The sequence below is a fragment of the Charadrius vociferus genome, unplaced genomic scaffold (assembly GCF_000708025.1).
Source record: "Charadrius vociferus isolate BGI_N301 unplaced genomic scaffold, ASM70802v2 scaffold779, whole genome shotgun sequence".
Taxonomy (NCBI): domain Eukaryota; kingdom Metazoa; phylum Chordata; class Aves; order Charadriiformes; family Charadriidae; genus Charadrius; species Charadrius vociferus.
Window position 1 is genome coordinate 245,101 of NW_009650166.1, and position 15,163 is coordinate 260,263.

A 15,163-nucleotide genomic window follows, 5' to 3' on the forward strand; every position below is an offset into this window, starting at 1 on the left:
CTCACCTCCGTAGCCCTTTGCTGGACCCTCTCCAGCAGTTCCCTGTCCTTCCTGACCCGGGGAGCCCCGAACTGGACACAGTGCTCCAGATGTGGCCTCCCCAGGGCAGAGCAGAGGGGGAGGATGACCTCCCTCCACCTGCTGGCCACACTCTGCTTGATGCCCCCCAGGATGCCTTTGGCCTTCTTGGCCACCGGGGCACATTGCTGCCTCATGGTCACCCTGTTGGCCACCAGCACTCCCAGGTCCCTCTCTGCAGCGCTGCTCTCCAGCAGGTCAGCCCCCTGTACTGGTGCGTGGGGTTATTCCTCCCCAGATGCAGTACCCTACACTTGTCCTTGTTGAACTTCATGAGGTTCCAACTCTCCAGCCTGGTCAGGTCACGCTGTATGGCAGCACAGCCTTCCAGCGTGTCAGTCACTGCTCCCAGACACAAAATGCGACACAAAACTCTGTTCATCACTATTAAAAAAAACACAAAACAAACAAAACCCTAAAAACTACCCCCGCCAAGCAGCCAGAATTAATTTCCTAAGTACTCTTCATTCCTTCAACAAAGGATGAAAACTGATTTCAACTTCAGGCACCTTTGCTGAAGGTGATGCGTCTCTGCTGCATTTGTTTCTTTTTCCAAGTGCCATCGCATTCACCGACTTGTTGTGTTTGAAGAGATTACAGCCCAGCCTGGGGGGACGGACGAGGCAACAGCAGACCAGAACTGGTAACGAACTCAAGCGCTCGCGTCAAGTTTGGTTTTAGCCTAAGCCAGCAGAAGGAAGCAATGTCCGGCGGGTGGAAAGCAGAGCACAGCCCCGGCCGAGGGCCGCATGCGAAGGCTTTCTCAGGGAACCGCCGCGCTGAGCCTTCTGCGTGCTCACCACTGCCTGCATCCCCGCGGGCACCAGCTCGGTCCCCTCTTCATAGGGGGAATCCTCAGAGACCTCGCAGGCAACGGAACGGGGAAAAGCAGCCAATTCCTGCACTGACGCCAGAAATGCCATGTTGGAAGCTGCAGTGGGAGTGGGGAATGCTTAAGTACTAGAGGAGACTCACCCGCTGGTGGCACACAGCACGCGGAGAAAGGTGCGAGTGTCTAACAGTGTCTGTAGGGAGCCTTGAGAAGGGCACACAACGTCCGCAGAAAGCATAAATACAACTATTCCGTAGGCTGCTGCTTCCGCTACGCTCTGCGTGTCCACAGCTTTACAACTGGACGTTATTTGTTTCCTTTTAGATGGTGATCGTGTAGCAAGGCCAGGAAAACAGCTTATCATTTTACAAGTTTGAGCTAAATCCGAGCAATCCTGTACGATCTTGCATGCAAGGATAAAGAGCCAATGCACTCAGTGGAGGGTACGTGAATGACGTTTGATCCTCACTCCTACAAGACCTTCAGAAAGCCCCATCATTTTCACCTAAAGCACTTCATAGATCAAGAAAAATAAATGATGCTCAGCAACTTCAGAGCCCCTTCCAGTGCCTAAAGGGGCTCCAGGAGAGCTGGGGGGGGGACTTTTTACAGGGCATGGAGTGATGGGATGAGGGGGAATGGCTTCAAACTGGAAGAGGGGAGATTGAGATGAGATCTGAGGAAGAAATTCCTTCCTGTGAGGGTGGTTGAGCCCCTGGGGCAGGTTGCCCCGAGAAGCTGTGGCTGCCCCATCCCTGGAGGTGGTCAAGGCCAGGTTGGACGGGGCTTGGAGCAACCTGGGCTGGTGGGAGGTGTCCCTGCCCAGGGCAGGGGGTGGCACTGGATGGTCTTTAAGGTCCCTTCCAGCCCAAACCATTCTGTGATTCTATGATACATGAAGACAAAATTTCAGTGGTCCTCGTCGCTAGAAGGGGCTGGTAAAACAGCTTCACCACAGGCTTGGAAGCTGTGTGAAATGAGTGCCCCAAGGACACTTGAACCATCCCCTGCTCATGAACCACAGCAGAAGTGTGGTACAAACACCTCTGACATTCGCTCTGAAGTTACCACCCAAGGACAAGGTTAAAAGGTGCCTTCAACATGCTCAGATACACTCGGGACAACAGCACGTGTGGCAGCAGAACCGATGCATGCTTAAAATCTTCAGCACACAAAGACAGGGACTATCAGCAGATGTGATGGAGAAAATTTCATCTCAATTCTGATTTACTTTGCTTTCATGGTTGCTCTGTATTTCCCTCAACACACTATCCTCAGTGGGGTTTTGTTCAACTCATAAATTATGTTGATATATCTGATATTACATCTGCACTAACTCAACAAAAAGGAGAAGCCCTGTAAGGAGAACTTCTGTGACCTTATTAAGAAATTGTACCGAGCCCCGTGCATGCTGTCAGGCACCTTCAGTGTTCTCGGTACAGAGGTAAGGTGTTAGGGTACAAAGGAAGCCAAAGGCAGACCCTTGAACAGAACTGAGAACCTCCAAAACACACACCAGCCCCCCTGGCAAGCACACATCCGTGCCATGCTCCACCACCAAGACCGATCCGCTCTACGAGCTATAGCAATTCTTAAAAAATAGTAATTTTTTTATTGTCTGTAACTCTCAAAATCCAGAACAGCTTAGGAAAGGGATCATGTTAAACAGTTTCCCATGAAATATGAGCATTTTAGGGGGAAAAAACCTGCTCATTCTGTTCCCACACCAGCAGGCGTGGAGTGCCTGGCACAGCACGATACGACACCACTCAAGGGAGTAACCAGTCGCAGCCCAACGGCTTGCAGGATGCTACCTGAGCAACTTCTGAAGCCCATGCTTGACTGCAATAAAAAACAGAGTCTAGTTCCATCAGAGACTAAAAGGTCTCACCAAGAAAGGACATAAGCAGCCCAGAAGTGAAATTAGTGAGAAGAGTTTTACCTCCTCTAACTTCAGAGGTCCACTCGCGATCTCATGCTCCGCACTTCCTTCGTCGTTAATGGAGCCCAGACGAGACATACCTCCTCCCAGAAAAGCTGCCTACGATCCGGACTCATCCAGCAAACTATCTGCTAAACAACCAGTTCAGTCGTAGAAAACCAAACCGCTGACAGCCACATTTAGTCAGCTGGATCCCAAACTTGCTGTAAATCAGGCCAGCGGACAATCACGACACACACAAAAATGACTCTAAATGCCTTATTACCATTTAGAAAAACCACTGGAATCGGTCATTGTGGCAAGTTCTGTGCAAACACCAGCTCAGTGCTAAACCTTACTCAGAACGCAAACACCCAGCCATTTTTAGAACGGGAAAAAGAGTAAAACAAAAGTCATTCTTCTACTCTAGGAACACAGGGTGCTCTTTAAGACACTCCACGTTTCAAATACAATTTCAAATACATCACTGAGTTGGAGAAATCAGAGGAAAGCAATGGGGGTGGTCAGGAATATGGAGCAACTTCCCTAAATCGGTAAATTGATGGGGGGTAGAGAGAGAGGTTTATAAAATCATAGACGGCGTGGAGGAGGTGAGGGGGGAAACTGCTGCTTCTCCAAATAAGAACAAGAGAGCATGACACGAAATTATCGCGCATCAGTTTTAAGCGGAACAAAAGGATGTTTGTTTTCACCATAGAGGTAAGTTGAACTCACGCAACCACGGCACTAAGAGGGGCAAAAGCTTAACAAGGTTCAAAAGCCACAGGACAAGTTAATAGAGATCAGATCCATCAGCAATTTTTAGGTTTCTCCGTAGGGACATCTCTGCTCAGGACCCCGAACCACAGACAGCTGAATGGTTGAAAACTCCTCCGAACAGATGGCTACTCTGCAAAACAGCCCTTCAATTTTTTATTTTTTATTTTTTTAACAGCTCCACCCAAAATATACTGATTTTTCTTTTTTCCCCCTGCTTTCTTCAAAAGGCGCTATGCGCTTCAACTTGCTACCTTTAAACTTGACCCCCCTGGAAAACCAGTTACGGTCAAACAAGCCTAATCTCTGCTGTATCAATTACTAAAAGAAAATGAAGTGTCAGGAGTCCCTTGTACTTTTCAAAGTTTCAGGCAACTCGCTCAGCAAACAAGTGGAAAAAAAATAGTCAGAAATGTTTTGCCCCGGGCGATACCACAAAAGCACGAAAAGCCGTCGAGCCAAATGGAGAGAGCCGCCCTCGGCCAACTGCTCTGCGGCGACACCGCTGCGTTTATTCTTGCCGGTGTGAGCCGTGCCGCTGAAGTGCCCCCGTTTTCAGAAATCGTCACATTTTTGATCCTTCATTTCTACAGCCGCCATCGCAAAGGCAACCTGCCTTGTGGTCAGGCCATGGAAGATCAGGGTTCAAGCTGGATTTCCAAAAATCAGGTATAACAAGAGAGTAACTACCAAGTAAGTCAGAACTTGGCTTTTCAACAGCTTAAGATCATTTGGTGTCAGGCTCGTTACCAGCGGCAGTTTCACTCCGCCAACAGAGATTACATACACAGAATCACAGAATGGTTTAGGTTGGAAAGGACCTTGAAGATCATCGAGTTCCAACCCCCCTGCCCTGGGCAGGGACACCTCCCACCAGCCCAGGTTGCCCAAGGCCATGTCCAGCCTGGCCTTGAACACCTCCAGGGATGGGGCCTCAACAACCTCTCTGGGCAACCTGTGCCAGTGCCTCACCACCCTTAAAGTGAAAAACTTCTTCCTAATGTTTAATCTAAACCTGCCCTCTTCCAGTCTGAAGCCATTCCCCCTCGTCCTATCATTACATGCCCCAGTAAAAAGTCCCCCCCCAGCTCTCCTGGAGCCCCTTTAGGGACTGGAAGGCCGCAATAAGATCTCCCCGGAGCCTCCTCTTCTCCAGGCTGAACAGCCCCAACTCTCTCAGCCTCTCCTCATAGGAGAGGTGCTCCAGCCCTCGGATCATCCTCGTGGCTCTCCTCTGGACACGCTCCAGCAGGTCCATGTCCTTCTTATGTGGATGGCTCCAGAGCTGGATGCAGTACTCCAGGTGGGGTCTCACGAGAGTGGTGTAGAGGGGCAGAATCACCTCCCTCGCCCTGCTGCCACACTTCTTGTGATGCAGCCCAGGGTACGGTTGGCCTTTGGGGCTGCGATCGCACATTCCTGGCTCATGTTGAGCCTCTGGTCAATGAGCACACCCAGGTCCTTCTGCTCAGGGCTGCTCTCCAGCCATTCCCCACCGAGCCTGGATTTGTGCTTGGGATTGCCCCAACCCAGACGTTAGGACTTGCACTTGGCCTTGTTGAACGGGCACCTCACGTCAGTCTGGGCTCATCCTGCCCATTTTTAGGCGAAGCGAACGCCCCAGTTGGGAGCCCAAGATCCCTCTCTACTGACAGGGGGATACCCAGTAGAGGTGCGCATCTTGCCCCGCTGCCTTCTAGAAGTGAGGTAACCCCAGATTTCACCTCTCTACAATGGGGATTTTATCTGAATAGAGCATGTAATGATACAGAGAACTACGGGATTCAAAGCTCAAAAGAAGAATTAGTTTTGAAACGATCACGTTTTCAAGCATAATGAGATGGATTCCTCTAACAGTGTTCACTTCCTAACGGGCACCACATTATTGCACTGACTGCTGAAGACAAACTAGAACACAAGAGAATTACATAGACTCTGCTACGAGCAAATAGAGCCTCCATGCGTCAGGGGAGTACCAAATCACCAAATTTCAGCAAATCTAACCAGCCCTAGGCAAGGGGAGCTGAGGGGAGCTTGACCTATACTGTAACGAAGCATTGGGGGTTGGAACTCAATGATCTTCAAGGTCCTTTCCAACCTAAACCATTCTACGATTCTATGATTGGTGGACCCCGAGGTGCCTCTGTCAGTCACCCACCAGCTCTTCACTCAACTTTGGACCCTTTTATACCTTCACGTGCGTGTTTTGGGGTCGCAACAATTCTTCACGCGTAATGGGAGAAAACACAACTCCCCGGGTTTACAAGTATAAACGTAATGGCACCGTTGATTGGAGTTGCTTCCAACTCACACCAAATGACGTGGAATCCGGAATGCATCTGGGATTATATCGAACAAGGAGATAATTCCCCCCTTTCTCCCCCCGTCAACTTTCATAAACCGGCAAAAGGCTCCAGCGCCCCAGAGCGGAGAGGGGCCGGGGGCCTCCGGGAGCAGCGGAAGGGCATCCACAAGAGTGGTCGAGAGCATCTCGCTAAGCCGGACCTTTCATAACACTGCACAAATTGTACGTCCAGCTTAGCGCGGGGATGCTGCGATGGTCTTTCCCCCTTTGAGCCGATTGTTAGCTTTTCACAGGAACCAGCAGGGAAGCACATGTGAAACCTCTGTGGGGCTGGTGAGTGTCTCCATGCCTTGTGTGACTCTGCATGTAGATGAAGCAGCTTCGGCTTGCGGAGCTGCTGCTGCTTAGTTCTCAGAGAAGTCCTTTTCTCCCGCTTGGCTCCCTGCTGCGACATTCCTTTTCAGTCTTTCTATCCCCCCCCAGCCTCTTCTCCTGCACAACACAGGGAAACTCCATTGAAATAAAGACCCAAGAGAACATGGTTTATTTTCTTCTCTTCAATCCATTTTAGAAAAGCTTTTTAATTGGTTTAAAAAAAGGTGCTAAACAAAATGTAATGTTTTTCAGGCTTCTTGAGCTAGGAGTAACAGATACCACTATTTAAGCGTTGCTGAGTGGAACAAGCGTGAGCTGTGACCGGGAATTTAAAGCAAACTCAGAGATGCTTCTAGTTTCTTTAACGTGTTTACTCTCAAAACTTTTGCAAAGTACAAACAAGCCAGAGAGCCCGAAGCTTCAAGCATTTGCCCTTCCCACCCCACGTTAAAATCATACAGCCTCAACACGAAGAGGGGAGTCTGGGAGGCAGCTTTCATAAACCAACTCGACAGAGACACACACCTCAATGCATAATTAATAAGATTTCATCCCAGAAACGCTCCTCTTACACACGTAGCCTACAGTAACTGTAGGAAGCCGCCTGCACTCTGCAAGTGATGTGACAACACTGGGTGAATACATAATCTGGGCCACAAAGATGGGAGCCGCGGCACTGCACCGCCGAAACGCGCCCTCCGCTTCCCACTCCCTCCTCGCGTGCTGCGTCAACCGCTTCGCCGGTCCCTGTTCCTAAGCTTTGCAAATCGGCTCTGTATTTCGGGTCCCTCTGACCACTGAAACGGTCAAGAGCGAACCCGACAGCAATGGAGAACAGGTATTGCCTCCCCAGCATCCTGCCAACGATTTCTCTCGGCGCGGGGATATGGCTGGCACGTCCCAGGACACTCCATTTTTATGAGGAATGAACTTAAACTACGATCCCAACCCCACCGAAATTGGTGTTGGTTTGGCTTCATGGAGCAGGTTGGCACCACCGATGCTACTCCTGTACATTTAAAGCACGTAGCTGCATCTCAAATCACAACAAAAGCCCTGAAACCAGCCATTACTTCCAAATAAATTGCTCCCCGAGGGAACTACTCATCGCAGAGGGAACTCGGAAGGGCATTGATTAACCGGCAGCATTATCTCCCTCGTGGGTTTCTCGCTTGAGCTTAAAAACCCCAAGAGTCTCCATGCCCAAATTCAATCTTTTTCACAGTTAACACTCACAGCAGAAAAGGCCTTTTCCTGCACGACTCTGCCTCTTACACGCTGTTGGTTTTTTTAACGAAAAAAAAAATAATCCCCACATGCCGTGACTATCACAGGGAACTCGGAAGGAACAAGCAGGCCAGGAAGAACCCGATCAGCAGAGCTGCTGAAAGGGGGGAAAAAAAAAAAAACAAACAAAAAACACCAGGAAAAAAACCCAACCCACCACATCATCAATCAAACAGTGACATTTCCTCAGAAAACTCTCTCTCTCTTTACCCTCCAACAATTTATGGCTTAAGTCACCATAATATTGGCTGTCAACCCAAAGTCTTCCAGCCTCAAGGGCATTTCAAACATTGCAAAGTACAAATCTCCAGCAACATGCATAAACTTGGCAGATATCTGAGAGCTCCAAGCCCCGCATCCTGCTTTCAGGGAGACGCGGGTGCCAACAAAAGTGCATCTCAGCAGCAAAATACATTCAGAGGCCGCAACGATAAAACGGGCAATGTGGTATTTTAAGTTCCTTCGACAACTGAACCAAATCACGTTCTGTTTTCCCCTATTGGTTTCTGGGAACAATCGTTTCCCGGTACTGCGGAAATACCCAGCAATAGGTCAGTGATTACAAGGAGATTACGACAATCAAAAATGGTTGTGCTGCTGCAGCCCTTCTGTTCCAACGCGGGCGATAACACAATCCAAGTTTCATGTTAGAGACTGCACACAGCATAGAAAGCTCCCTGGGATAAATCTTTGTTCTCCCAGGTTGACAGTCACAAGGGGAACTTCAGGGCCTGTGGCACTACAATTTAGTTCAAAGTTCTACATTTGAAAGGTCTTTTCACTGAACTCTCTAATGACAACAATACTCACGCATATGTTACTGTTTCCAGGATATTAAAAATGACAAAAAAAAATGGAATTCATCCAGGTTGTGCTTCTCTGCTTTTTCCTGACACCAACTTTCACGGTTTTTCTGTTAGTATGTTATTTATTCATGCAGATATTTTCACACATGCAGCAGAATTCCAGCAAACGACAGGAAAAATGGCAAACAAAAAAAGAAGAGTCCCTGTCTGTTTCTCTCACTGAGTGCAAGCTTCAGAAACGCTATCACTTGTGAGGTTCTTCAACCTCATCAAGCCAGAAAGTGCAAATAGACGGGATCAGCATGAGATGTAAGATCTTAAGCTCTCCTCACCCCTTGTAATTAACACCTGATAATTTCAAGTTAAGAGCAAATTCAGCTCCTGACATCCACAATCACACGTTACTTAGAAATCCATTTCCACGTAAGGAGGGAGCGCGTGGCTGAGCCGGGGATTGATCGGGACGAAACAGTTCGTAGTTAATCGGAAAGCAGACAGCTTGCACGTTCAAGTTTTACACGGTGAAGGTTAAACTTGTTTCCTTAGTGAGTATTTCTAGAGCTAACTGCAGAAGATTCAGCCTTAAGTAATTAGATAATTAAAGCTGAATCCCTCTGTGGTTATCCCAGAAATGTCTAACCGAATGAAGAGCAGCAGGCTGGGATTAACTTGCCTGAATCAGAGACAATAGCACTAATACCACCGGCAGCACAGCAGCTATCAGCGAGGCACAAAGCCCTCCACTGTCAAAATTAGGGTAGGAATGGAGCATCTCGCCCCCCGGGTCCTTTCTTACCTGAGGGGGCGCCTTCTTTAGCAGTACAAGGAGGGCTTGCAACACCAGGTTAGAGAACCGTGGTCCAATTGGGACATAATCTGAAATGAGAAACGCAAATGCACGTTTAAGCCACTTCACGGTATGAAAAACAGTTCAAGGCGCCCGAAGTAAACGGTTCCAGATCATTTCCAGTTTGCGGTATTTCAATATTGCAAATATTTCAATATTTCTGCGCAGCAGACAACACAGCTCGCTCTCGTTGCCCTAACTCACCTAGAAGTCTCTCAATGTCATCCACGACAACACAGCTGAGTTGGGACTTGTACGCATCATCAAAGATCTAAAAAACAGCAAAATGACTCATCGTTAAACCTCAGCAGCAAAACTACAATAGTCATGATAGGACCTGTTGATGTGTTTTTAGCTAAACACAGCAGTATTTAGAAGAAGAAACAGAGAATGAAAACGATAAGCACCAAGAGACTAGACTCCATCTGCATTTAGTAAAACATTGCCATCTCAACAAATTCAGAGCTCAGTTTTGTTCATTTACCCACGCACTTTGCAAAAAAGCCATCTGCCCTGCGCTGAATTGTAAGCAACGGACAAAAAAAACAGAGCATCATTCCTCCGTGTTTTGGAGCTGGGGCAATACTGATAATGTAACGCACACAAATCCCCCACACCTGTAATGCAACGATGAAGCTTTTCTACCCAGGCTGGATATCGGTTACTCTCCCTAACAGCGTACTGCGGGGAGAACAGACCCACTCGGGGACGGATCGAGCCTCCGCACCACCCTTTATGGAGCAGCAAAGCAGCATCCCGCGGGGCTTTGGATTCAAACTGTGAGCAGCACCAAGGACGGCAGTGGAACTGCAGCCTGCCTCCGGCATCTGCCAGTGCAACTCAAGTCCAAAAGGCTCCTTTTTAAATTAGAAACTGGGCTTCCAGCTATGAGCACGTCGCTTCTCTTAGAAGCGATGCAATCCTGCAACAAACTGATCTCAGAGTAACATTTCACTCCTGTGCTTCGCTCGGTATCATCCCGCTAGAAGGATGAGCGCTGGCGTGCTCCACTAAACGAAATCTCCTTCCATCCTTCCTCCTGGCTACTTGAAATGATTTAAGATGTTCAAGTTGTTTGCATTCCCCCCGCTCCCCAAGTTGTTAAAACTCATTGAACTGAACATTACCACCTCAAAACTGTTCCCAGTCTCCTTCAGGCAGGAACTATTCTCCCCAAGTGTGACCCTGAAGCCCTTCCTGCCTTCGTCTCTGCAGACAGAGCTCCGGATTGCTCATCCCCGACCAGGTGTTTTGTCCCACTGGGACTTTGTCCCAGTCATGATTACGCATCAGACCCAACCGCGACAGAGCCTTGAAATTTTCCCTGAGTCACTTCATGTCAGCACCACAAAAACATCTATTCAGCTTTACAAATAAATATACGGACGGGAATTTAGGACCTACAGAGAGCAGCAAACATAAGCCCAAGGGTAATTCACTGCTCTGTCCACTAGAGAACGTAGAATCAGATTGCAATCAAGCGAAAGAGTAGGACGCGTATGTACCTTCTTCATAGCCTGGCACTTGGCTGTTTCAGAAAATCCGATCATCTTATCAGGAGAACAGATCTTGATAAAGGGAAAGTTGGATTCTTCTGCTATTTTTGCTGCTAAAGCAGTTTTCCCACTGTGGGGGGGACCTGAAACAAAGGACGAACGTAATGAAAAGACAAGGGAGAGAACAGGTCTGGTACAGCTCAGCACAGATGATACTTTAAGCATGTTTATAATCTCATTGAGAGGTATCTGCATTTTGAAATGACCTTTTCTTCTGCTTGCTGAAGGGACGCGCTAACTCCCAGTGCAATCCAGCCCTCCCCATGAAGGAAATGATGCAACTCTGCGCGCGTGCAGACTGATTCGCCACGAAAGCAACACAAAAGAGGGCATTCCACATTTTGTGGGACCGGGACTGCACCAGAACCAGAACACATTTGTATTTTGGAGAACCTTCTTGAACTATGTCACCTCTAACTCCGATTTCTGCAGGTACTGTGGTAAACAAGTGGACAGCATGAATGCCAGCTAAATATCGACAAAGACGATTTGTAATTTGCCTAATTCACACCAGAGTAATTCAGAGCCCTAAGACACATCTCCATCTACCCCCCAGGACAAATCAATTTGGAGCACAAAGAAGGTATTGCATCCAAGCGACACGCTGGCCACAAGCACACCGCGTTACTCAGGGGATCTGTTCAAGGTTCATTTCAAAGCTCCAGACTGCTCAGCAGCAGCGGTAACCCACATCGCTTGACTTCAAGAAAAGAAAGAGGGAAGCACTAAATAACAAATTCTACTCCAATATCTGTAACGTAGCTACTGGAATTAGTTTCCTAGACTCTCCGTGGTCACTAACAGCCTAGGTGGAGGGCAATCCACCTCCGCCTAACAGCAGACACCTAAATGTGCCCAGATGAACTGCTGTTTGAGCTCAGCTAATTACACTGATTACACTCCAGTGACTTCCAAGAAAATTTCGACAACTCACTCAGTTAGAGATGTTTGCACTGTAAAACATCCACGCTTAGGTTGTTACCTGGATACGTTCACTTGTCAACTGTTCCAAGAACAAAACTTCTCTCAGGCTGAGAATCCAACTTTAATATCTAAAGCAATTTCACCCAAGTAAACTGGAAGAGACAGACTCTATTTTTCCTCCCACGTGTTTCTTTTACGTACCGTTGCAGGATATAACAGATGACCACGTGGGCAACTGATAGGAATAGTTTACAGAAGTCACTTGAGGTTTTTTATATATATATACACACACATAATTTTCTTTTTTCTTAAATTTACCTTCTAGAAGAACGCTAACCAAAGGAGTGCGGTCACTGTTCTTAGTTTGTTGAACAAGCAGCTCCCCATCATCCAATACCCTTGTTACCGGATCACCCCACTTAATAATACCGTTCATGATGTAGCTTGCATAGTCTTCCTGGTTGGTTCCAAACGCCTGTATTAAGAGGGGGAAAATTTATTTTACCGAGAAATTTTGCATCACATCAGAAAAACGTGAGAGAGTTCACCACCACCAAAGTGAGCAGGACCAAGCCTGCGGAAGATGCTCAGGTGAGACCATCAGTACTGGGAGACCCATTGGTGACACACCACATTTCAGTTGGAAGGACCGAACGCTGGTGGGGACGATGCACATTTAGAAACATCTTTCCATATACTCTCCAAACAAATTCTAATCAGTGCAAGTCGCCACTGCGTTCTGGATCCACACCACTTAAAGACAGTTCTCAAAAATGAGGCTTCAACGTCCTCCTACAGTCCATATTAAAACTGTCGCCCACTAACTGAAGTAGCCCAAAAGGGAAAGTTTACACATGACAAGGAGAAGAAATTCCAAGTTGCTGTCTTTATTTGTTCCTTTTTATGATCCTTGCACGCAACAAACGGTAGAAAACAGAGCCTTAGCACTGCGGGCAGAACGCAGCTCCCTACCTTCATTCCCACAACACAGGACACAGTACACCAGTCCACAGTGCACCACTGCAGGTCTGATCCCAGAAGGAAGCTGCTGCTTCATGTCACTAACTGTAGCGGATGACTATTACAGGAGTTATGTGGTGCGTACTTACTGGTTTGATATCATTCTCCAAAGATGCAAAGAAGTCTCCCCTTGTCACACGTAAGCTCTCTGCCTTCTCCATATCCACTTCCACTTTGTTGCTGGCCTAATAAAGGCGATAAAAGACATTGAAATACAGCAGTACCACACATGACCCCTTATCGACCTCCATCCACGGCTCCAACCCTGCAGTTGGTCTGCATCAATAAGAAAAACGCTTCTTAACAAGACATTTGTTGGACATATGCTCAGTACCACTGGAGCAATCACCATCTCCACAGAGCCACATCCACACCAGCCCCAAAGTCATTCAGTAACAGTTGTTCCGCTCCACTGGGTGGAAAGCTGACGTGAAGAGTATGGCCATGACCCCCCGTTTCAGAGAAGCCACCCCAGCTACGAGCAGGATGGAAGTTCTGCACCATCCCTGTTGCTGCTGCGCTACCTTGACTACATAAACCAAGTGCCAGTGAGGCTCAGGCTGGTGCCCAGTGCGGGACTGATGTCACCTAAGTTTAAATTTCTAAAAGTTATTGGAATTATGTAGGTTCCCTTTAGAGTAGGGAATTACTCTTTCCATTCACGAGCTGTAGAAAAAACTTTGTTATGCTTTCTGGGTGCTGGACAGGAAGGGGATGGAGCTTCCTTCGTTGTGTGATTTTCTTCAGAAAGACAAATTAAAAGTTTGGTTTAACCCACCTCTGAATCTACCCACACCCTCTTTGGCAACTAAGCCAAAAAGAAGAATTATTCACACACCTCTGTTTCAGGAGGTTTATAATTTTCTATTCAAACCACACACTTTCCTCTCCATACAAGAAAGACTTTAAGGGGATTGGTAAATATTAGATTTCTTTCTGTTTTGTATTTATTTGCTTCAGTTCCACCAAAGGTATGAACCCTCCCAAGGGAGCGCTATTGATGTTACTCGGAATAAATAAGCTGCAGTTAGCTCAGCTCATATAGCACTCCTTGCTAAATGAAAAGCATCACCTTTTTCCCTTCCTCCATTCCCAAATTGTCTAGCAACGTGTAAAAGCTAATGACCAGACACAAATAGAGCCGAGACAGCACTACTGCAATCTTCTCTTGTAAATCCTTTCTCAATCACAACTAGAGGTACCACTAGGAGGTGGCCCAAAGTTGCTCACACGGGAGCCAGAAGAGGTTTTTAATTCTTGCAAACAACTTGAGAGTAGCCTTGAGAGCGACTTTATTCCGACGTCTGTAGACTGTCAAACCAGCACTGGATGTGTTGCCGACTACGGCTGCAGCTCCGCAATATGGAGCAGCTCCATTTACCGGGATTATTTGTAGACATGGCAAGTCTATTGATTGCCTTGGGCAGCCATCAGGAATTAAATGGATTTGAAGCAACTTTTCCACTCAACGGCATACAGACACTGGCTATTACGTACTAATCCTACGGGTGCAGTCTGCTGAGGCTCCCGAGTGGAGGTAGAGATACCGGAAAGAGGATTAGTCACGAGAGGGGGCAGAAGTTGATGTCTGAAAAGCAATTCATCTAACTGTTACGTGGTAAGGCAGAAACCTATTTTTAAGTAGCACAGAGATGAGGCAAAAGGTCTTCATTCTTTTCCACCAAAGCACAGCTTTGAAAGGTTTTTGATAATTTCTAAATTTCCCAATTATACCATAACAAATTTCTCTAGATTCCAAAACAAGTATAATTCTCACCGGAAGTTACCTTGAGTTTTACAATAGCACCTGAGGGTATCATGGCCCCATATGACCTGATAGCTCAGGAGGTAAAAATTTGGGATTTCAAGGAGTTCTTGGAAGGCATAGCAACCTCTGCCACCTTTGCCTAAGACCAAGGTGATGGACGAGTCAAATAATTTTGACCCTCAAAGACGTGTCTCAGAGCCATCCTCTTCTGCCTAGGATGATCTACAAGAACGAGCAGTGCACTTGAGCATGGGAAGGAAAAAATAACAGGAAAAATAATCACATTACGCTTGTCTTCGAGAGTAATGCAGCCTCCACACAGCAACCTCAGGAACCCAGATTGGCCAATAACCCCGTGCCCAACAAACAACTATAACCAAACGATGGCTGAAAGGAGAGAGTCCCTTCTCACCCGCCAAGCAGAAATACAGGATGCCAAACGTACCACAGGAGTGGACCTTTAGTACAGGTTGGGCACTCTTCTACTTTGCTGAAGGAAGTGAAGGTGCTTAAAACACTATTAACATATTCCCGAAGTTCACAGAATGCTTAGAGTAGGAAGGAAACTTAAAGCTCATCCAGTGCCACCCCCTGCCCTGGGCAGGGACACCTCCCCCCAGCCCAGGTTGCTCCAAGCCCCGTCCAACCTGGCCTTGAACACCTCCAG

The 15,163-nt window shown here is 47.4% G+C and overlaps 1 protein-coding gene across 1 annotated transcript in view; it reads right to left on the reverse strand.

Moving 5' to 3' along the window:
- Window positions 1-15,163, reverse strand: part of NSF (N-ethylmaleimide-sensitive factor) — a 70,329-nt gene that overhangs the window by 10,766 nt on the left and 44,400 nt on the right. Inside the window, 5 exon segments of the mRNA XM_009892410.1 lie at window positions 9,178-9,257; window positions 9,433-9,499; window positions 10,734-10,867; window positions 12,027-12,183; window positions 12,818-12,913. Of these exon segments, the coding sequence (XP_009890712.1) occupies window positions 9,178-9,257; window positions 9,433-9,499; window positions 10,734-10,867; window positions 12,027-12,183; window positions 12,818-12,913 (534 nt within the window).